Below are 21,166 nucleotides of genomic sequence, written 5' to 3'. Positions count from 1 at the left end.
AATAAGAATGGAAGAATTTATCGAAAAAAATGCGACCTGTGCATTTTATTCTGGCTAATATACACTACTCAATGAATGGGTTCTCGGGATCTTTGATCGGCGACGACGCGATCTCAGGCGTTTTTTCAGGCAGCTGCGACTGTAGTTGTGGAGCTTCGTCCATTGTCGTGGACTCTTGGTTTAATACCGACGAACTAAGCCCATAGTCATTGCTAGCACCGGAAACGCCGGGCAGCGGCGCTGTCTGGTAGGAAAAGTCTGCCGTCGTCGAGGCCAGCTCCGACCGGGCAAAATTAAGAGCGATTTCTGTGCCTTTGGTGTTGCGCAGCAGTCGTCCCCCAGCTCCGTACTTCGGGGACTTCGGGAACCGCTGATCGTCGTCGTTCTCCTTGTGCGGGCTCCGCGAGCCTTTTCGAGCGGGCGATAAGTAGACAGCTGACTTGAGCACAGGCGGCTCCTCGATAGGCGACGAATCGTACTGCGTAGCTATTGATTTCTGCTTCTTTCGCACAGGGCTCAAAGTCTTTTTTTTGGGGCTCTTGGTCAGTTTCCACTGTGTTTCCGGCAGCTGCACCGTCGACGCGTCGAAAATATTACTAGTCGTCAGTTCGTCAGGAATATGTGATTGTTTTTCGGCCTGCTCGCGCTCCACGTCGTCGGACCGCAGCTGTACAGCCGGCTCCAAGCTGCTCGAGTCGTTGTCGAGTCCCGGTTTCCTATTTGGCGTGGAGCTTGCCAACCGCTTGCGAGTACCTTCTTTCCATAGAGAAACCGTGTCTGTAGCTGTTGTTGACGTCTCGTTTGCCTCGTTGTCAATATGCTTTTTGTATCGCTGGTTGATCTCATTGTACTGCGAGTTATTTGTCGCGGCCAGAGTCGGCTCGACCGCAGGCTCCTGTTCCTGTTGCATAGCCATCTTGTCGGCCTCCTCCGTGGTGATTTCAACATTCGCGCTGTTCTCAAAGAAGGTCTTCCAAAACTCCACGTTGCTCCAGATCTTGCTACTGCTGTGGCGGAACCTTGCTAATCGCGGTATCACGCTCTCGTTGATAATGCTGTTCGATACGCTAAGATTTTTGTCAATTTCTTGCAATGTCAGCGTAATCTCCTGCTCGATCTTGCTGAGCTGCTCCAACTCCTGGGACCGCGTGGATGAAGAGGATGAGAAATAAAACGATCTCCGAGACATGGTACGCGTTCGCGTGGTAATTTATTTTCAAATCATTTTTCCAGGTCGGTGCAGCGTCGCCGTCGCAGAGTCGATTCTCGTCTCGTCCGTTTTTTAAACCTTTTGTTACCATGGGTAATCTGATGTCAACTTCATTTGCTCCCGAGTGTACGGATCTCAAGCAAAAATACGATGCCTGCTTCAACTACTGGTATACAGAAAAGTTCCTCAAGGGCAAGAGCGTTTACAACGAATGTGAGGACCTCTGGGCCGACTACAAAGAATGCATAGATATCCACCTTCAGAAACAGGGAATAAAGCCGATGCTGGATGAGGCACGCAAAGAGGCGCCTTTCGAGAATGGTGGGGTCCCCCTGGAAAAAGCCAACGAAAAATAACGTTTTCCGTGCTGTACATAATGAAATATTACTTTTAGTTATATTCGTCGTAATCGTCCTTCAGCTGGACGTCGTCCCCATCCAGCTCCACCTCGTCGTCGCTCGAACCAGTTTCCCCCACAGGAGCAAGTCCTGGAGTAAGTCCTGGCACAGAAATGAGTCCCTTCTTAACCTTAGCTTGGAACTGATCTTTCTTGAGCTTGCTCTGCCTAACCTTTTTGCGCCGCGAAATCTCCTTATTGCGCAGCCTTATAATCTTGAGTTCTAGCTGCCGTAGCTCCTTTGCGTTGCTGGGCTCCCACGATTTAACTTTTCGCACGTTCTCTGCAATGGCATTTTCCACCTCTTCTATGTCACCCGCCTGCAACTTGGCCAGCTTCTCAACCCGGCGTTCCGTTTCCTTGGCTTTTCGAATGGCTGCGTTCCGTTTCTTGTCCGTTTTCAAGCGCTCGCGAGCGGCAACGTGCCTATTTGCGTCCCAGTGGTCCATATTTTTCCTCACCTGTGCAATAGCTGCTGCACCGCCACGCTTCTTCTCACGCGTATCGGCTCCTGGAAGATGTCTTGCTAGCACTGCATTTAGCCCCTGTTCGGCCCGGCCCCGGGTCTTGTCAGAGACGAATTCTACCATAACGAATAATCAACGAAGCTCTAATTTTTTTTTTATCGTGGTCGTGCACATCAGCTAAATCTTCCTCGTAGTCTTGAAGTAACTCGTCACTCTCTCCTTATCGTCATAGTACTGGTTATTTGCGAGCTGTGACAAATCCTCGTACTTTGGACGGGTTCTATCCTCTGTGCGCTCACCACGTAGATGAAGGTCTTGCTCAAGCCAGTTCAGTGCCAGAGGATATATCGATCTTGTTTTCGGTACCTCCACGGCGAGCTCCGTCTCCAGCACTGCGTCTTCACTGTCCTTGTACTTCACTGTGTCCATCGAATGCTTGGCGACAATGCACCCGCCGCGAAGATGGATGATTTCGCTCGACCAGTCGCCCAAACCATCGAAAATATGCGTGGCGTACACGATGGTGGCATTTCGTTGCTCCGTTTCCTGACGCAGAAATGCTAACAGCCGCGAACGCACCAAAACATCCAGATCCACGGTGACCTCATCGAGGAGCAGCAAATCCCACGGCTTGAGCAGTCCCATGCACAGCTGAACTCTGCGACGCTCTCCGTCCGAGCATTGGTTCATCCTCCAGGTGATGTCGATGTCCAGCATATTAACTAGCAGATCTCTGCGTTCTTTGTAGTTGGTTCCTCCGACAGAGTCGATGAGCACTGTGACGGGAATATCTCGCTTCGTGATATCGTTAGAAGCCCATTCAGTGCCCAGGTACGTGATGATGCCCGAATTGCCGGCAGAGGCCAACTTGAACGGGTCTCTACCGTTGAGTAACAGTCTGCCCTGCTTAACGAGTTTTTGACCTGCCAGGACACGCAGCAGAGTCGACTTCCCGGCCCCGTTCGGCCCGACCAACAGAACACGCGATTTGGGTTTGATGTCAAGGTTGATGTCGTAAAGCCCGACTTTCTTGGAAGGGAAGGTGTAGCAGAGATCCTCTGTGTAGATTGACATTGAAACAAAAAAAAAATCGATTTATTTTGTCTAATGAACTCTAACGACATATTCGACGAGGATATCGACTTGAACGAGGAAGAGGACGAAGAAGAAGAAGAAGTCGACGAGCCGTCTGTGCCCGATGATCAGGAGGAAGACGAGGAGGAAGATGATGAGGAAGGGGTTGACGACGACGATGAGGAAGAAGACGGGGACGGGGACGACGACGAAGCAGAAATGGACGTCGACGAGCACGAGCCTTCGCAGGAACAACCCGTTGCTGAGGTTGACGAGAATGCGACAGATAATCCAGCAGAAAAACCGGCAGAGGAGAAACCAGCTGTCAGCGTGCGACAGTCGTTGATAGAGCGTGCGCGCAAGCTGAACGTGCTGGAGATCTACCCCATCGTGGCAATTCCATACTCATCACCGGTTCATTCAATTGCGCTTACCAAGGGTCCACGGTGGCTTTTCACCGGCGGAGAGGACGGCTTCATTCGAAAATTCGACCTATTTGGGTCTGTCGAAGGGAAGTCACCGCTCACATCTGCGCAGAAGCACCAATTGGTGGACTCCATTTCGTACGGAGGAATGCTTTGCTCTTACTGGGAGAACGAGCAGCCGTACTACAAGGACGAGCTACTGACGGAGCTGGCTTCCGAGCAGCTGAAAAACTCTAAGGCGAAGACCAAAAAACCTGTTAACACGGCAATTACCACCTTCGAGCCGCGCATGTCTCCCGTGTACTCGCTGGCGGTGCAGTCAGAGTCGCATTGGCTGCTAAGCGGGCTGAAGAGCGGCGGAATCACTCTCCAGAGCGTGCGCTTCAACGAGGGCGCTATCCAGTATTATTTCAAGCACGGAAAGTCTGAGCACTCGCATAGCGACACCGTCTCGTGTTTGCAGCTCAACAACGACGAAAAACGCTTTTTGAGTGGCTCCTGGGACATGAAAATTCTCGAATGGGATCTCAACACGGGCAAGACCATCAATCTGTTCAAAGAGTCCAGAGGACAGATTTCGCACATAGAATATAGACCTGTTGGCGGAGTGGACCTACCTATTAGCCAGGGGGACGACGACATGGACTCGCTGTTTGGCGACGACGACGACGACACCAAGAAGCAGCCGGAAGAACGCGACTCGACTAAACAGGACATTAAGAAGATCCAGGACGATGCTGCCCAGACCGGTTTAGCTGCTTCAATCCAGCGGTCAGATCACGTGTTCCTCTCGTCGGCGGTCAACGGAACCGTCAATGTGTGGGACTCGCGGCTGCCGACAGCGTCGAACAACGTTTCGACCATCGGCATACTGCCAGGGTCCACGCCGTGGTGTATGTCTGCTGTATGGTCGAATGACGGCAACTCCATCTACGTGGGCCGACGCAACGCTGTGGTGGAGGAATACGATATTCGGCGAACGAGCGAGGTCAAGCAGCAGATCAAGTTTCCTCATGCGTCGGGCCCCATCAGCGTGGTCAAAACGCTACCAAACGATAATTACCTGCTTTGCGGCTGTCAAGACAATATTCGACTTTACGACCTGCGGCTCTCCAACAGCGCGCAGTCAGACGAGCCGTCGAAAAAGAGGAAGAAAATACCGTTCATGATTGTCCCCGGACACAACGGCGGCATCTTGAGCGATCTCTACGTGGACCCTACGTGTCGTTTTATGGTGAGCTCTAGTGGAAACAGGGGCTGGCAGGGCAAAGCAAGCGACTATGTTTTCATCTATGAAATACTGGGAACTTGATTCTAGAGCTTGGCCTTGATGGTCTCGCTCGTGAGCGTCTCTTTGAGCTCGCGGGCTGCCAAACCAAGGTAATATGCCATCTTGTCGGCCTCGAGCCCTAGCTGGTTGTTTTTGAACACTGTCACGTTCACATGCAGCCAATCGTTGTTTACCATGTAGGCAAGGCCAAGACCCTCTGGCACGACTGGCGCCCAGCCGTACCCGTTGAACTGTTCCGAACTGAGTTGAGAAGTTGACAGGTACCAATACGAGGAGTATGCAAAGATAGGATCTTTGAAAAAGTCGTGTTTCTCCTCTTCACACATTTGCGAAAGACCAAACAGATGTCTGTCGACTCCGCGACCATCAGAGGCAGCAGTGATATACTCGACGTGCGCAGACACAGCGTCGCGGAAGGCCGCGATTTTCTGTTCCTTAGTAGTCGAAACGTCCTCCCATGTTCTCACAAAATGCAACGACTCGTTGGAGACCGACCGGCACGTTTCTGTGCGGCCTGCAAAATACTTTCTCGTGGACGCAGACTCATAAGTGGGTCTCACAGTGCCCGTGTACTTGTAATAGGCCAACTGAATGAGCATTTGGATGAACGCGTCGGGAGACGCCTTGAACAACTTGATCTGCGATTTTCCCAGCCCGTGGAACTGCCACACTCGCAGGTCCAATGCGTTGACAGTATTGTCAAAACTTGCCTTGGCGTTCTCAATAGCGGTCTGTGTTTTTGCCGACACGTCGAACTGTAGTTCTCGGAAGAGCTGTGTGCTGTACGTCTCCTCCGGAGGCTGCATCTTTTCCAGCTCGCGCACGAGCCAGTCGTTCATCCTCAGAGTCGGAGTGCCGTCCATCTTGGAGTGCTCACCAAGGAACCCTGATGTGCCGTTTCGAGAAACGAAGAATTGCACCGGCTTGTCGAACCATCTGTTGGTTCCGTTTCCGTGCCACGCGTTGCGCGACTGCTGCTCGATCGTCATTGGATAATCGTCGTCGAGACAGAGCACGAACGACGACGCCTGAATTGCCTGCAACGACTGCCTGTTAACCGGGTTTTTCACAAGCTCTGCATAGTTTGTGGCCCACACATCACGGTCGGTGGATGTGAGCACGCCGACCGCATTCTTCACCGGAGGCAGCGTGTCTGCGTGTGTCCTGATGGCCTGTATGTTGGCGGCGAGATCTGCTAGCCCGACGCGCTCTCCGTCCACATGGTGCAACAGCTTGTAAAACCTGTTGTTTGCAATAACAATCATATATCTGTTTTGCTCGGGACTGAAGCGTGGGTTTGTGTCTCTGTCTGGCTCCGGCACTCTGCAGTTGTTAAACATCCACTTGAAGCTTTCCATACAAAATGGGTTGTTCTTGATCAGCTCGGGCTCCAGAGTTTGTGTCTCGATGGCCTCCATGAACTCCAGCGTCTTTGATGCAAGACATGCCGCCTTGGTGACCTGGTCCTTGCCAATTTTGGAATTGAGCTCCTTGTGGTGAAAAAAATAGGACACAAACGGTGACACAGGGTCCCTATAAGTAAGATACGCATAATCGTCCCACCAATGCGAGAGCCAGTTGCGCTTGTCCGCGGCAAACTGCTCGAGCTTCTGCTGGAGCTTCGGGCCCTGTGTCTTCGCAAAGTCGTCGATCACAGAGCAGTACCGCAGATAAGGGTCGCTTGCTCCGCGCATATAGTACGGTTGGATGGACTTTTTGTACCGCTCGAGCGTCTTGCTGAGAGACGGCACCGGCAGCGATGGCAGCTGGTCCTGGTACTTGAACAGTGAGCCTTTTGCGGTTCCGGATTTGTGTCTCACAGTCATCCGTAGGGTCTTCAACATTGGAGGAGAAAAACTTATCGTGGGGTATTTATATTTGACAATCAGCATGTGATACCCAGTTATATGATATACCAGCTGCGCTGTGCTTGAAGACTGCGATTAAGCTTCCTTTATACACACGCAAAAAAAAGGTCATGTCCCGCATTCTGTATCTATCTCAAAATAGCGCTGATACTGCCGTCCGGGGCCATCTGTGGGGTATCCTCACACCCGAATACGTCATGAAAAAAGATCAAAAGTCATGACAGGGTCTAGGCCTGAATATATAAGGTTCTGGCCACGCACACCCATAAGATACTCATCAAGATGCTGTGGAGGGAAATTGCTGGACTGGTCTTAGAGGCCTAAATCGCAGATGTAGTCAAAATTGTTTTTTAATGCTCGTTATATTCCTTCTTCTTGCAGTCGCGCAGGCCGTGCACTCTCCCGGAGTGTGTGCCATGTACGGCTCCGGGGGCAAGAAGTCGCTTTTTGGCGGCAACCTACCAGCCCCGAACAACTCGGCAGCGCCGCTGCTGAGCGCACAGGACCACCAGTTGTTGGTGTCTGTTTGCGGCGACAGTTGGGCAGACGAGAAGTATGCCTGTTGTGACAATGACCAGTTAAACGATCTCCAGACACAGCTCCACAAAGCAGAGCCCCTGATCAGCTCGTGTCCAGCCTGCAAGGATAACTTCTTCCAGCTGTTTTGCCACTTCACGTGTTCCGCAAACCAGTCCACGTTTGTCAACGTGACACGTACCGGTACGTCCCTGTCGGGCTCGCCAGTTGTGGCGGAGGTTGACGTGCAGGTGGACACAGCCATGGCTGTCCAGTTCTACGATTCGTGCAAAAACATCAAGTTCAGTGCCACTAACGGATACGCTATGGATCTTATAGGAGGAGGAGCCAAGAACTACTCGCAATTTCTCAAGTTCTTGGGCGATGAGAAGCCGATGCTGGGCGGCTCGCCATTCCAAATCAACTTCCGCACCCATAACGAGACCGGCCTGGCGTCGTTGGCGCTGTCATTCCATGCTTGCGACGACGAAGACGAAAACTACAGGTGCGCCTGCGCAGACTGTCCCGGCTCGTGTCCCGCGCTGCCGAAGCTCAAACGACAGGAATCCTGTCGGGTTGGCGTGCTCCCGTGCTTCTCATTCGCGGTCATCTTGGTGTACTCGCTCGGCCTCACCTTGTATCTCGGGCTTTACGCTGTGGCCGTGGCGCGAACGCGGTCACAATCGCTGTTCCTCGACCAACTTGAGTCTACAGCATTGGCCGGCTCTGACACCGAGCTGCTCGAGGGTTCCGGCGATCAGTTCGACAATTTCGACCACTATGTGGCCAGGGACTCGTACATTGTGAACAATGTGCTGGAGAGATGGTTTGCCAAGCTAGGCCTCAAGTGCTCACAGAGGCCGTGGCTGGTAATCGGCCTAGCGGTCGGCGCGTCTGTTCTGCTCTCGCTGTTTGTGCTCATGACCCAGCTAGAGACTAACCCGGTCAACCTCTGGGTCAGCCCAAAGTCCGCCTCGTACCTCGAACGCAAGGTGTACGACGAGAGTTTTGGTCCGTTCTACCGGACGCAGCAGATTTTTGTTGCCAATGCTAGCGGTGACTCTGTGCTCCAGAACTACAGAGCTATCGAATGGTGGTTTGCAAAGGAGCAAGAAATTGCTGCGTTGACAGCACAGGTGGATAATACGACTGTCGCGTACGAAGACTTGTGTTTCAAGCCGTTGGGAGACACCTGCGCGCTGGAGTCCTTCACGCAGTACTTCTACGGCGACATCGGCCAGCTGCCCGAGAGCTCGTGGCAGACCAAGATCAAGGACTGCGCAAACTCGCCTGTCAACTGTCTGCCTTCGTTCGGCCAGCCCCTCAGGCCGCAGCTTGTGTTTGGCGGCTTTAGCGACTCGGTGATGTCCGCGAAGGCGCTGGTGGTCACGCTGCTCCTCAACAACAACAACGACCCACACGATCCTCAGATCAAAAACTCGCTGGCGTGGGAAGCCGTGTTGGAGAAATATCTCAGCGAGTTGCAGGTCGAGGCGCGTGACCATGGCCTCGTCATCAGCTTCAGTACCGAGCTCTCCCTCGAGAAGGAGCTCAACAAGTCGACCAACAGCGATATCCGCATCGTCCTCATCTCGTATCTGGTAATGTTCGCGTACGCGTCGATTGCGTTGGGCAGCGGCGGCCAGAAGCAACAGATGAACGTCGAGTCCGGCTCACCGCTTGCAGTTCTGATCCGCACACGTTTTGGCCTCGGTCTCGTGGGTATATTTATTGTGCTGCTCTCGGTATTTGCATCGGCTGGATTTTGGAGTCTGTTCGGCCTCAAGTCGACGCTCATCATTGCAGAGGTCATTCCGTTCCTCGTCCTAGCCATCGGCGTAGACAATATCTTTCTCATCACCAATGAGCTCCATAACTGCAACCATCTCAACTACAACAACGACAACATCCATGTGCGCATATCCAAGACGATGGCCAAGATTGGACCCAGCATCGTCCTCAGTACCTCGTGCCAGTTCATCTGCTTCCTTCTTGCCAGTTCCGTCGGGATGCCTGCCGTCAAGAACTTTGCGCTCTACTGCGCCCTCGCTGTCGTGTTCAATTCGGCGCTGCAGCTTACCGCGTTCGTTTCTGTGCTCTCACTGGACCAGCAACGCGTCGAAGACCTGCGTCTGGATTGTCTACCGTTTATTAAGCTGGACGGAAACTACACTCCGGTCTCGCTGCCTGAAGACACTCCGGACAACCAGGAAGGCTTGTCGCAGCTGCTCGAATACTCCAACGACAACGTTTTCAACAAGTTCGTGCGAAATTACTATGCTCCGCTGTTGTTTGACCGCAGGGTGGTTAAATGGAGCCTAGCTTTTTTCGCACTGCTACTGGGTCTGTCCCTGTCGTTGCTGCCAGGAATCGAGCTTGGATTCGACCAACGTATAGCCATCCCGTCCGACTCCTATCTGATTGATTACTTCAACGCTGTCTACGATTATCTTGAGGTGGGGCCTCCGATATTCATGGTTGTGTCCTCGCTGGACGCCACAAAACTGGAGAATCAGCAAAAGCTCTGCGGAAGATTCACCACTTGCGACGAGTACTCTCTGGTGAACATGATGGAGCAGGAGTATAAACGCGGGGAACTGAGCACCGTTAACGACCCTGTTAGCAGCTGGATAGATGACTTCCTGCTATGGCTCAACCCTGATCTCACAGACTGCTGTCGTTTGAAAAAGTCGAACGAGTCCGAGTTTTGTACGCCAAACATGCCCTCCAGACAATGTGCTGTCTGCTACGAGGATAGAGAATGGAGCTTTAAGATGGAAGGGTTCCCCGAGAATGACACCTTCATACGATTTTTCAATCAGTGGATCGAGTCACCGTCTGACCCGTGCCCGCTGGGAGGAAAAGCTCCGTACTCCGGCTCAATTTTGCAGGACGAAAACGGTGCAATTGTGCGGTCCGCATTCCGCACGTCGCACGTGCCGCTGAGGTCTCAAAGCGACTTTATCAATGCATATCACCAGTCCCTGCGCATAGTCAAGGAAATCAAATCGCGTCTGGACTTAGACATCTTTGCATACTCCCCATTCTACATTTTCTTTACCCAATACGAGACGATCGTTTCACTGACATTCAGACTACTCGTCTCGGCGCTGATCCTGGTCTACGTGACGAGTTCGTTCCTCCTTGGCTCGTTCCGGAACTCGGCGATTCTCGTGGTGAACATTGTCTCAATCCTTGTCAACATTGGTGGAGCAATGGCCATTGGTGGTATCTCGTTGAATGCCGTTTCTCTGGTCAACATATTGATCTGTCTGGGCCTGTCAGTGGAATTTTCCATCCATCTGGTGAAGGCGTTCAATTTCACCGAGGACGATGCCAAGTCCGACTCCTTCTCGAGAGCGTACAATGCGTTGATCCTCATTGGGGGCTCGACTCTGAGCGGGATCACGTTGACGAAACTGATTGGGATTGTTGTCCTAGGCTTCACACGGTCTAAAATATTCCAGATCTACTATTTTCGCATGTGGTTCAGCCTGATCGTGCTGGCTTCGATCCACTCTCTTGTGCTGCTGCCGCTGCTGCTGAAGATCTTTGGCGGAAAAGGCTACCAGGTCTCGAGCTTTGCCAACTCAAACAGCCCGGAGGTGGTGAGACGTCTACGTCAGGAAGAAAATGCGTCCTAGTCTATCATGCAGTGCGTTCTTTAAATGTTCCAGGGATGGTTGGCTCGATATCGCCCATGATATCGTTGATCTCGTCATAGTACTCCTTGTTCCACAAACACTGTTCCTGCGCCCATCGCTGAAGAAGAGGGCCTGTGATGTTTGGAGGTGGATCGCTGATTTTGGTGGTGAGATGGCCCGTGGCTGCCTCTGCGACACCGTAAACCAGCAGGCCGATAATAGGCAGTCTCAGCAACAAATAGAACATGAGACTGAACCCGTAGAGACAGCCTATCCTTGAGAGGTACCACTGCTCGCGCTGCTGAAAGTTGAAAGGCAGACACTTGAAGTACGGTCTCAGCAGAAGCATCATGAGCTGTTTCGAGCCGAAGATGGTGTTCAGCAGAAACAAGGAATATGTTTCCGGTAGAAGAAACGTAATAAACACTACCAAAAGTGCGTAGAACGTTCCTATAGACCTGTTGAGGTTCCTGAATGTGGCCACCGGGAACACAAGAGAACCCACATAGGGCGTCTTGGCTAGGAAGAAGAGTATTATAGACAAGCCGGTGTTGTAGATGTAGGACACGGCGAATTCAGCGAACCCGTTGAAGTTTGTCACCTCGGACAACCAGCTGGTTTTCATGAATCTAGATTGCAGCAAATTGATCTGTTGCAACAAATACGAAGGTGTCTGAGGTCTAGGGTCGGGAGCGACAGTCTTCATGTACTTTTCGCAATGCTCTAAGTTGGCTGCGTATGTTTTTGGTTTATCTGGATGTTTTTGAGCGTACACTTTGTCTGCAAAACGAAGCGACTCGAAATACACATCGTCCAAGTCGTTGGTGAAGAACCTGAACGACATAATCAGGAACGGGTTGATGTTGAGAAGATGCATCTGGAAGAACTTGAGCTTGTCTAGCACTAGCGCCGCAGTCTCGTGCGAGAGTAGAAAAAGCTCCAGAAATCGGAGGAAGATAGTGGCTGCAATCAGTGGAATATTCATTATCACATGGAGTATTATGGACCATTTCATTATGTTGAGAGCTTTAGAGTAGTACCTGGTGTTCAGCAGGTTCGGGTTCAAGGCCGCTCGGTAAGAGCCGATCAGAGACAGCTGGATACCTCGCAAGATGGAGAGAATAGAAAACCCCGGAGGCGGGTGCGAAAAGAACACGGGCGAGGGCATCAAATTAAATAAGATCTATAACATTCTATATTATTTTTCCGAGATTTTTCACCTTCTTATCCATCTGCCTCCACTGAAAAAACAAATCTGTAGTCCTTCCAGAACCTGTCTGGTCAATGGCCCCAGATGAGGAGACGCTGGCGAGATGATCCGTTTTCCAGAGGTTTCGCACACCAGCAGTTTCGTCGTGAACAGTGGCAGCAACGTAGCCGAGCAGCGTAGCCAAGTATGGCTCTGCTCTGAGGTTATGGTGTCGCGGTCGAATGGCGCATCCAACGAAAACGTCTCGGTTGCATTGAGTCCTGGGATGTTGAGTGTAACGGTTTTTTCTGTTGCTAGGGGAGGCTGACCAAGAAACTGTAGGTAGTTATTGTACAGCAGCGTGTCGCAATCGTCCAGCTGCGGGCGGTGTGCTGAGATATGCTGGACCACGGCTTCAGCAAGGACTCTAAGTAGAATTTGGTCGAAGGAATGCGGTTGCAGGAGATTTGCCAGTCGCATGCCCTGTATCTGCTCGGACAGGTAAAGCTCAGATAGTGCGAGGTCCAAGTCGGAGGGAAGTACCGGTGCTGATTGCGCCTCAAATTTGATGTCTTTGAGATTTTCATGAGGCCACAGGTCGCACATTTGCACAATGTAAGAGGGACTGTAGTTGATACTTGAGAGTTGGAGACTGACAGGCTTGCTCATAGGAACGATTGCCAGAGAATAGTCTTCCTTGAGCGAGATGTTCCGGGAGTCTATAGTACTTTGCGACCGCTGCGCATGGATCAAAGCAAGGAAGTCTTTGGTGGGGTTATAAGATAATGCCATTATACGGAATGGCCGAACTTTATTGAGCTCGTTTACCTTGGCAGCAAGCGGGTGCTCGTATTGTATCATGCGGCGATAGTCGTGCTCATAAAGGTGGATTTCTTCCCTATACCAGTCCACATCACCGAAAATCAAGTCTTTATGGCTGTTGGAAAGAATAATGAAGTTCTCTTTCTGGACAATTGAGGAAATGGAAGCGACAGAGGAAAGCCGGTGCGACAGCGTTTTGCCTGTGGAAAGCTGGACACATTGCAAGATATCCGACGTTATTGTACAGTAGGAATTGCCATTGAATGTGGAGAGAGCGAATTGAGAGACAAGAATTGGGGACGGAGGACGGATGCTGAATTGTTCTTTTGCGACAAATTCCTTGTTGTACTCTATTTTCTGAGCTACCAGCTCGTTTGTGACCAGCTCAAAGACTACAAACGCCTCCAAGGAGTCCCCGTTCTTCGTCCAGTCTGAGACCTCACATTTCCGTACTTTGGTAGCTGGCAGCTGTATCTCAAGCAATCGCGAGAGGGAAGCGCCCATGCGGTAAATCCAGGCACTGTTGTGCTCCGTGCATAAAACAAACGTGGAAGAGACCTCCAACGGCCACACTGGGGCCTTGAGTAACGAGCGATGCAGATGGTGAAACCAGCCAATCGATTTCACTCGAAGCCGTTTCAGCTGTGAATACTTGACAATTCGTTGCAAATCAATGTTTTCATCCTTTTTTAGAGCGTCTATTATGTTGTGGCGTACTTCCCAGTTGTTTAACCCATCTTGATCAAGAATGAACGCGTTTCCAGTATTTGTGACAAGACTCAATACGCATTGTTTATTTTCTCCTACCCCCGAAGCCGACCAGCGCGCTTCCACTACGCTGGTGGTTGCAGGATCCTGCAATTGACCCACACATATCTCCTCGTCGGTACAAACGGTCTCATTAAGTGCATTTGGCAGTTCAGAGATCGAACCCCCTAGCCGTGTCAAATTGAAAACATCCGATATTTCAGAGATCTCATCAGAGCTTTTCGGTGCTAGAATAAAAAACTCCTTGCGGAAGGGCAGTGAAATATACCCGTCTGTCGACCAGCTAATCAAATCGCCGGATGCGCCCTGGCAGCGGGACAACACCAAATCGTCGAGCATAAATAAAATAAATGGAAAACAAATATTGATCAAAATATGCTGGCTCCGAGCTGCTCTGACTTCCGCACCTATAATTTGTGTATCGTACTGGTATTCTTGGTAGCGCCCTTATAAATGAGATACTGACAGACGACGATGTGCTTGGGGTGCGCGTACTTGTTCCTCTTTGTGTACTTAGAGAGAACCTTATCCCAGTTGTCGGATTACGTAACACACTTTAGCGGGACAACCTGGGGAAAAATCTCTACTTCGCTACACGAAAAAGCTAATGTTAATTGGCATCACAGGCACATTATATTCAGGCAAATCAGAAGTGGCGGAATTTCTGGTTAACGAATATGGGTTCAAATATATTACGGTGGACGGATCGCCGGCCGAAGCCCATCTTCACATATTCAAAAGATTCGACACTGAGTTGGAGCTGATAGATTTTGTGACAAAAAACTGGTATGATAAATTTGTCCTCACATGCATTACCAACAACAAGTTTCTCCAGGCGCTCTTGAAACGGCCATTTTTTCTCCACGTGGCTATCGACGCGTCTCTAATCAACCGGTTTGAAAGACTTCGAAAAACGAACGCAAACATCACATTAGAACAATTTGCACTGCGATCTGACGAGTATAGATTTGGTCATAATGGTGAGATGTTGCGAATTCTTGACCAGTCGGAGATACGCATCATAAATGATGGGCACACGGTCGAGGAGTTTCATGACAGACTTCGAAATCTGAATCTTCTGAACCAGGAACGGCTCAGACCGTCCTGGGACGCGTATTTTATGAGGCTGGCAGATCTAGCTGCGCTGAGATCTAACTGCATGAAACGCAGAGTCGGCTGTGTGTTGGTCAGAGACAACAGGATTTTAGCAACAGGCTACAATGGGACTCCACGTAACGTAAAGAACTGCAATGAGGGAGGCTGTCCAAGATGTAATGCTGGCGATTCATGTGGAGTCAGCTTGTCAACCTGTTTGTGTCTGCATGCAGAAGAAAATGCCATATTAGAGGCAGGTAGAGACAGGATAGGAAAAAGCGCTGTCCTGTACTGCAATACCTGTCCCTGTCTCACATGCTCTATAAAAATTGTTCAGAGCGGCATCGAAGAAGTGGTCTACTCCCAAAGCTATTCAATGGATGAACTAAGCTCTAAGGTATTCCAGGAGGCGGGCATCAAGCTTCGACAGTACATCTTGCCGCTCAACGGAGTCGTCATTTTATAGATCACGCAGGCAATGGATTCTCTAGCTTTTCTTCCTCGCTGTCTTTGGCGGGTAGCTTTAATTTGTTGAACCGCTCGAGAAGCACTGAGTCCGCTTCGGCATCGTCCACAATGGCCGGCTCTTCGACCTCCTTTTGTGGCTCTGGCTCCGCGGACTTCTCTCTTTCCTTTTCTACCTTCTGTTTCTCCTCTTTCTCCAGCAACTGCAGTTCCTCGTCGATCGAACTGTCGTCCGTAGTCATGGCGCCAAGATGCTCGCTCAATTCGTCCATTTTGCCCCACTCTTCGCGAACCTCTTGAACAACCGAGGCAATGTCTCCAACCTGTTCATTCATGCTCTTCAAAATCTTTGAGTTGGACTCCAGAGTCTTCACTACCAGCATGTTGTTATTGTTCTCTTCAATTTTGTAGAGCAACAGCACCAAATTCTCAAGTCCTTGGGTGGATTTTTGCAGCTTTGCAGACAAAGCTTTCTGTATTTTGAGCTCAGATCTGGCCCTGATCATTTGGTTCTTCTTCACGTATTCGCGCACACGTGCCTCCAGCTCATGGACCCTTTTTTCTGTCTCGTCGTTGTACTGGGTCATTTTGTAAATAGAGTATTTCAAAGTTGCAATAGATTCCACCTGCTCAGGTGAGAGTTGCACTTCTTGTTGGGTCTCGTCCAAAACGCGCACCACATCGCCTTCTATCGCCACCTTGTGTTCTCGCTCAAGACTTGTTAGACAACATTCAACATCAAACCGCGAGAGACTTAGATCTTTGGACGCGAGATCAACCAGATGGTCCTTCACCAGCGGCGAGTTATTGCTCAGATACAAACCTAACTCACGACTCCATTTTGACAGTTCCGAGCTTATCACAAAGCGTTCACCTTTCCTGAGCTGTCCAGAATCGTCGTTGCCGCTCTGATAGCGCGGGCCAAACATCCACCCCACAACGCGTCCCAGCAAACCTTTGTCTTGCTGAAACTGCGAGTATGGCACAAGAACTCTCTCTTGCACTAGCTGGTCAATTACCTTGTTTAGGCCCTTAGGAACCAGGCCTTTTGAGGGTAGCGAAAATTGCTCCGCCAGACTATCTGAGTCAAAGGCAACTTTATCTTTGAAATGATCCGGACATTTCTTTCTCGCGTCCAACAGGAGTGACTTCCACGCTGTTACATTGGCTTCGAGTCCCTCTGGATTCTCCTTCAAATGATTGAAGTTTGAGTACAAAGAATCCAGCCGCGATTCTTTGAATTGAGGATCTTGTAATATGACTTCCTCTGGGATCATAAATAAAAAATAGTTAAATTTAATTTTAAAATATACACACACTTTACTCTATGGCAGCCATCCAGCAGATTCTCGAACATTTGGATAATGCAGAGTCTGACCTCGTAGACCATCATCTATTTGAACAAGCCAAGCTAATCCTCAAAGACGCTAGCTTGTACGAGTCCTCACAGATCCTTCGGACATTTGGATCAAAGGTGATACAAGTAGTCAGCTCTAACAAGACAAGTGCGGAATGGAAGAGTCATGCTATCGACCTGTTCAACGAAATCATCAGTCACTACCACTTCGACACGATCGTACAGGAATTCTCACTTGAGATGCTAATTTCAGGTCTACAGGGTCATAACGAGAACCTAAAAATACTAATCATCGATATCGTGGCAAGGGCGACTCCCCCCGATTTGGTGGCCAACACGCCGTTCATCTCAATAATGCTGAACCTGCTGGCAGACCCAGCCACAACTGTAGAAACGGTGAGTTCAATTGAAAGAAGTCTAGTGGTACTTGCGAAGGGCGAGCTCGTGCAACGTCGTCTATTATCCAAAGAGTGTCTAGACCTGCTTAGAAAAATTAGGGGCGATCCACAAGTGTTTTCGCGGTGTTTTGATCTCTGCTCAGAACTTCTTCCTGTTGTTAAAGACCTCCCTGATGATCTATATTTGATGCCAGAAAGAGAATTCGCTCAGAGCAACGACGTGCTGCTCAATGCGTATGTGGTTTCATTTTATAACAAATTGCTGGACACTATTAGGTTCGACAGATTAGACTTGCTAGATAAATTGAACGAGCAGATTGGCTATATCTGTCGCCTGTACGTGGATGACGCGTTTGTGCCCGAGATCAAGACGTTGTTCAGTCTCGAGCCGGTGGTTTTTCTTGCCAATCTGAGCAGACTCGATGCCTCGAAATTTGCTGAGTTCGATCGCCAATATAAGATCATAGACCACGCCATAACGCACAGCGACGAGCCCTCTGTGTTTCTGCTTTCAAACGTTGATCCAAGTCTGTTAGCCTCAAGAACGCAATTTCTCGAAACACTTCCTCTCACTGCAACCACAATACAAATATTTGAAAATCTGGTTAGCAAGCAGGAGACTTTTTCCAAACTGGACATTCCGCCTTCCAAAATCCTGAATCTGTCTACAAGCTCGTTCCTAGAGCTTGTCAGAGCACTATCGCTGTACGACCATACGGTGGAGCAGCTGATCCGGTGGCCGTCCGTCATGAATAGACTGCTGGACGAGTATAAGCATATCAACAACCCAGAAATCTGGAAGTTGAAAATGGCGATTTTGGAACAACTGTACACCCGTAACGTGGACGTGTGGAAGGAAAAAATTGAGCAAGAGCTTGCTAGAATGAAAGGCCATACGGAGGCCCAGGTCGACATCATGGATATCGCAGCATAAAAATAATTTATTATCTACAAATACAACGATGCAGCAGAAACAATGTCTCTGTGGATCAGCTCAGCCGATTTGGTTAGTTTCTCCTCCAAGGCAACGTTTCCAATGGTCCTGGCAGCGTCCACCAACTGCTTGATCAGCTCTTCTAGACGCCTAAAACTTCTGATCAGCGAACCTTCGTAGACGTCCGTCATAATGCAAATCTGCGTGAACGAGGCTCCTCGACACCAAGCATAAACCACTTCCATTAAATCCGGCTTGAACGACTCCACGTAATCCTTCTCAACAATCTCCAGTTTGCACTCTCTGCAAACTTTTGCAATCTTCGAAGCCATCTCCTTCAATGCTTTGAGCGGCTCAGCAAGCTCCGGCTTGAGTCTAGGGGTCACCTTGGTGCGTTCCTGAAAGACGAAGCACGATAATAAGGCCGCGCACTGTGAGGGATCTAACTCGTTAAAGGTTCCGTTGAATATCAACTCAGTGAGCAGCAGTTCGTCTCCCGTGCTAATCTCGCATGCAACACGGCCCTTAATCTCAACAATGTCATCCTGTGTGGTGAATCCGAGCCGTCTAAGCACTCTCTTGCGGTGCTTCAGATCGTCCATCTGAATGAGAGACTGCACTTCACTGATCTTCTTCTTTGTCTCGTTGATTTTCTCCACAATGCTCATCCGATGCGAGTACTGGTCGTACAGTTCCTTGAGCCGAGTCGACTGCGCAAGAGGGTTGGAGTGTAACTTGCTTTCCAAAATTTCGATTTTCCGTAACAAAACCTTGAACTCCTCGTCTTTGATATGCATTTTGGTGACGGGGTCCAAAATAGGGAGTCCATCGGGATGTCTTTTGACAATCTCCTTCAATGCCTTGCGCAACGTCTTACGCGCCTGGCTATTCTTCATGTCCTGCGGCAAAATTGAGCGGCAACTACTTATCTTTTTGATGGAGTCCAACGTGATAGGAATCACCTCACTTCTCGTCTCCTCTCCTTCTTTCGCTGGACGAATTCCCTCCACCAGTTGCACCTGGAAAGGTTTGATTAGGTTCACCGGAGAGTCGACAAACATGGTGTTCACGAAAACGTTTACCACATATGACTCATGGTCGCTGTATTGCGCTTGGTTGCGCTTGTTGTTGCGCTTCGAGAAATCAACCACAATCGCCCAGCCATAGTCCATTCCATTGATATTCACCTCCACCAAACGACCACCCTTCAGGTGGGGCAGAATGTTTCCTGGATGAGTAACGATCTTGCGCACATCTTCATTATACTGATCGAGCTGCTTCTGGAGCTCGTAATACTCCTTGATATTTTCCATGTCGTCAATCACAATCGAGTCCAACTCTTGCTCGTACTTGGCCAGTTGTTTCTTCAATTCTGGCTCGGAAATCGAGTTTTGGAACTGGAAAAAAGAGCTACTCAGCATAAACTCTGGCGAAATCCCTTCCACGCGCATCAGGTTCAAGATCATGTTGTAGCCCAAATGGAATGCAGAGTCTAATCTATCAGCAACACCTTTCACCATTCCCTTGGCGACCTGAGGCTCCATCTTCTCGTCAATCATCATAATCACAATACCACGATCATCCAAACCACGACGGCCAGCTCGTCCAGACATCTGAATATATTCTCCTCCAGAAACCCATCTGAACCCATTCCCGTCCCATTTACGCACGGACGTGAACACAACAGTCTTGGCTGGCATATTCAATCCAATAGAGAAGGTCTCCGTCGCGAACAGAACTTTCAGAAATCCCTCTTGAAACAAAATTTCAATAATTTCCTTCAAAATTGGAAGCAGTCCAGAGTGATGGATGCCAATACCACGACGCAATAGCGGCAAGATGTGCTTGATCTGCGGCAGTTCTTTGTCGTCGTCGGACAGAATGCTGATCGCATTGTTGAAGATCTTGGTGAGCATCTCGCGCTCCTCGTCAGTATTAAAGTCGAGCTTGGACATCTTCATGGCAAGAGCCTCACAGTCACGCTTGCTGAACGAAAAAACAATGACAGGGTTGTACTTTTTCATCCAAATCATCTTCACGATCTTGTAAATGTCAGACTTTCCTTCCTTGACACCTCCTTTCCAGGACTTGCCACCCTTCGTCTCAACAGCTCCAGGGTCGTCTCCCATTTTGTTTGATATCGATGCCATGGCCTTCTGGAAGTTCTCCTCTCTAAACGTTCCTTTCTCGTCGACGACCAGATGTATTCCTTCCCCTTCGGCAGGGAAAAGGTAATGCTGCAATGGAGTTGGACGAAAATCTGTGTAGACGACGTGACAAGGCTGGTTATGAACTTTGCAAATCCATTCGGCAAACTCCATGGCATTTGGAATGGTAGCAGATAAGAACACGTGATGGACATTGTCGGGGAGCAGAATGATGGTTTCTTCCCACACGACACCTCTGCTCTTGTCACGCATGTAGTGAACCTCATCAAAGATCACCCAGGCAACTTCTCTCATAATCTCAGAGCCCCTATAAAGCATGGATCTCAGAATTTCAGTGGTCATTACCAAACACCCGGCGTCAGGATTGATAGTCACATCTCCAGTCATCAGTCCAACATCACCAAAGTCAGCTTGTAACTCACGGTATTTCTGGTTACTCAAGGCTTTGATGGGAGACGTATAAATTACACGTTGCTTGTCTCTTAGCGATTGGGCAATAGCGTATTCTGCAACCACAGTCTTACCAGCAGAGGTGTGAGCACTGACGAGGACAGATTCCTGACGATCTATACAGGAAATGGATGTATCTTGGAAGGGATCAAGCGTGAAAGGATAAGTACGAGCCTCAGTTTTCCGTTTATGTTGCCCAATGGGAACGTAGTCGTACCCTGGTGGCACTGCAACCTGGTGCCGCACCTGGTGTCGTAACTTGACTTTCGAGGTGTCTATGTCTGTAGATGCGAGCAGTCCACTGGAGGCATCGACCTCTCGGGAAGCTTCAATTTCTAACGTGTCGGCCACGATGGGGACCACTTTTTTGCCATTTTCCTCTTGTTCCCTTTTATCAACTTTTGGCTTCTTTTCTGAGCCGTTCTTGGATTCTGAATTGGCTCTTTTAATTCCTTTTGGCTCTTCAGGTTTTGAAACTTCTTCTGGAACAACGTTTTCCAGATCTGGATTCTCGAAGGCCCCAAAGAGATCCATATTTAACAAGACAAATCTGTTTTTTTTTTTTTTTTTTTTTTTTTTTTTTTTTTTTTTTTTTTTTTTTTTTTTTTTTTTTTTTTTTTTTTTTTTT

General features: G+C 49.5%; 13 protein-coding genes across 13 annotated transcripts; 5 read left to right on the top strand and 8 right to left on the bottom strand.

The window, feature by feature from the left end:
• Nucleotides 1-64: 64 nt before the first annotated feature.
• On the bottom strand, nt 65-1,189 carry KL911_001560 (uncharacterized protein; the record flags this gene model as incomplete). Its single annotated transcript, XM_043196532.1, has 1 exon — nt 65-1,189. The coding sequence occupies one exon, from the start codon at nt 1,187-1,189 to the stop codon at nt 65-67; it is 1,125 nt and encodes a 374-aa protein (XP_043055321.1).
• Nucleotides 1,190-1,299: 110 nt separating this feature from the next.
• On the top strand, nt 1,300-1,566 carry KL911_001559 (uncharacterized protein; the record flags this gene model as incomplete). Its single annotated transcript, XM_043196530.1, has 1 exon — nt 1,300-1,566. The coding sequence occupies one exon, from the start codon at nt 1,300-1,302 to the stop codon at nt 1,564-1,566; it is 267 nt and encodes an 88-aa protein (XP_043055320.1).
• A 34-nt stretch (nt 1,567-1,600) lies between these two features.
• Nucleotides 1,601-2,197, bottom strand: KL911_001558 (uncharacterized protein; the record flags this gene model as incomplete). The annotated part of the gene is made up of 1 exon (XM_043196529.1): nt 1,601-2,197. One exon carries the CDS (start codon nt 2,195-2,197, stop codon nt 1,601-1,603), a length of 597 nt encoding a protein of 198 aa, XP_043055319.1.
• A 54-nt stretch (nt 2,198-2,251) lies between these two features.
• On the bottom strand, nt 2,252-3,148 carry KL911_001557 (uncharacterized protein; the record flags this gene model as incomplete). The annotated part of the gene is made up of 1 exon (XM_043196528.1): nt 2,252-3,148. One exon carries the CDS (start codon nt 3,146-3,148, stop codon nt 2,252-2,254), a length of 897 nt encoding a protein of 298 aa, XP_043055318.1.
• Nucleotides 3,149-3,181: 33 nt separating this feature from the next.
• On the top strand, nt 3,182-4,885 carry KL911_001556 (uncharacterized protein; the record flags this gene model as incomplete). Its single annotated transcript, XM_043196527.1, has 1 exon — nt 3,182-4,885. One exon carries the CDS (start codon nt 3,182-3,184, stop codon nt 4,883-4,885), a length of 1,704 nt encoding a protein of 567 aa, XP_043055317.1.
• A 2-nt stretch (nt 4,886-4,887) lies between these two features.
• KL911_001555 (uncharacterized protein) lies at nt 4,888-6,690 on the bottom strand (the record flags this gene model as incomplete). Its single annotated transcript, XM_043196526.1, has 1 exon — nt 4,888-6,690. The coding sequence occupies one exon, from the start codon at nt 6,688-6,690 to the stop codon at nt 4,888-4,890; it is 1,803 nt and encodes a 600-aa protein (XP_043055316.1).
• Nucleotides 6,691-7,148: 458 nt separating this feature from the next.
• On the top strand, nt 7,149-10,892 carry KL911_001554 (uncharacterized protein; the record flags this gene model as incomplete). The annotated part of the gene is made up of 1 exon (XM_043196525.1): nt 7,149-10,892. The coding sequence occupies one exon, from the start codon at nt 7,149-7,151 to the stop codon at nt 10,890-10,892; it is 3,744 nt and encodes a 1,247-aa protein (XP_043055315.1).
• A 4-nt stretch (nt 10,893-10,896) lies between these two features.
• On the bottom strand, nt 10,897-12,060 carry KL911_001553 (uncharacterized protein; the record flags this gene model as incomplete). The annotated part of the gene is made up of 1 exon (XM_043196524.1): nt 10,897-12,060. The coding sequence occupies one exon, from the start codon at nt 12,058-12,060 to the stop codon at nt 10,897-10,899; it is 1,164 nt and encodes a 387-aa protein (XP_043055314.1).
• A 48-nt stretch (nt 12,061-12,108) lies between these two features.
• Nucleotides 12,109-14,010, bottom strand: KL911_001552 (uncharacterized protein; the record flags this gene model as incomplete). Its single annotated transcript, XM_043196523.1, has 1 exon — nt 12,109-14,010. One exon carries the CDS (start codon nt 14,008-14,010, stop codon nt 12,109-12,111), a length of 1,902 nt encoding a protein of 633 aa, XP_043055313.1.
• Nucleotides 14,011-14,278: 268 nt separating this feature from the next.
• On the top strand, nt 14,279-15,232 carry KL911_001551 (uncharacterized protein; the record flags this gene model as incomplete). Its single annotated transcript, XM_043196522.1, has 1 exon — nt 14,279-15,232. One exon carries the CDS (start codon nt 14,279-14,281, stop codon nt 15,230-15,232), a length of 954 nt encoding a protein of 317 aa, XP_043055312.1.
• Nucleotide 15,233: 1 nt separating this feature from the next.
• KL911_001550 (uncharacterized protein) lies at nt 15,234-16,508 on the bottom strand (the record flags this gene model as incomplete). Its single annotated transcript, XM_043196521.1, has 1 exon — nt 15,234-16,508. The coding sequence occupies one exon, from the start codon at nt 16,506-16,508 to the stop codon at nt 15,234-15,236; it is 1,275 nt and encodes a 424-aa protein (XP_043055311.1).
• Nucleotides 16,509-16,558: 50 nt separating this feature from the next.
• On the top strand, nt 16,559-17,920 carry KL911_001549 (uncharacterized protein; the record flags this gene model as incomplete). Its single annotated transcript, XM_043196519.1, has 1 exon — nt 16,559-17,920. One exon carries the CDS (start codon nt 16,559-16,561, stop codon nt 17,918-17,920), a length of 1,362 nt encoding a protein of 453 aa, XP_043055310.1.
• Nucleotides 17,921-17,934: 14 nt separating this feature from the next.
• KL911_001548 (uncharacterized protein) lies at nt 17,935-21,072 on the bottom strand (the record flags this gene model as incomplete). Its single annotated transcript, XM_043196518.1, has 1 exon — nt 17,935-21,072. The coding sequence occupies one exon, from the start codon at nt 21,070-21,072 to the stop codon at nt 17,935-17,937; it is 3,138 nt and encodes a 1,045-aa protein (XP_043055309.1).
• Between the last annotated feature and the right edge of the window lie 94 nt (nt 21,073-21,166).

The sequence above is a fragment of the Ogataea haglerorum genome (genome assembly GCF_019207285.1).
Source record: "Ogataea haglerorum isolate 81-453-3 chromosome Unknown 81-453-3_NODE_4_length_651989_cov_98.092404, whole genome shotgun sequence".
Taxonomy (NCBI): domain Eukaryota; kingdom Fungi; phylum Ascomycota; class Pichiomycetes; order Pichiales; family Pichiaceae; genus Ogataea; species Ogataea haglerorum.
Note: the sequence above shows the minus strand (reverse complement) of the source record. Positions and strands in the feature narration are given on the sequence as shown.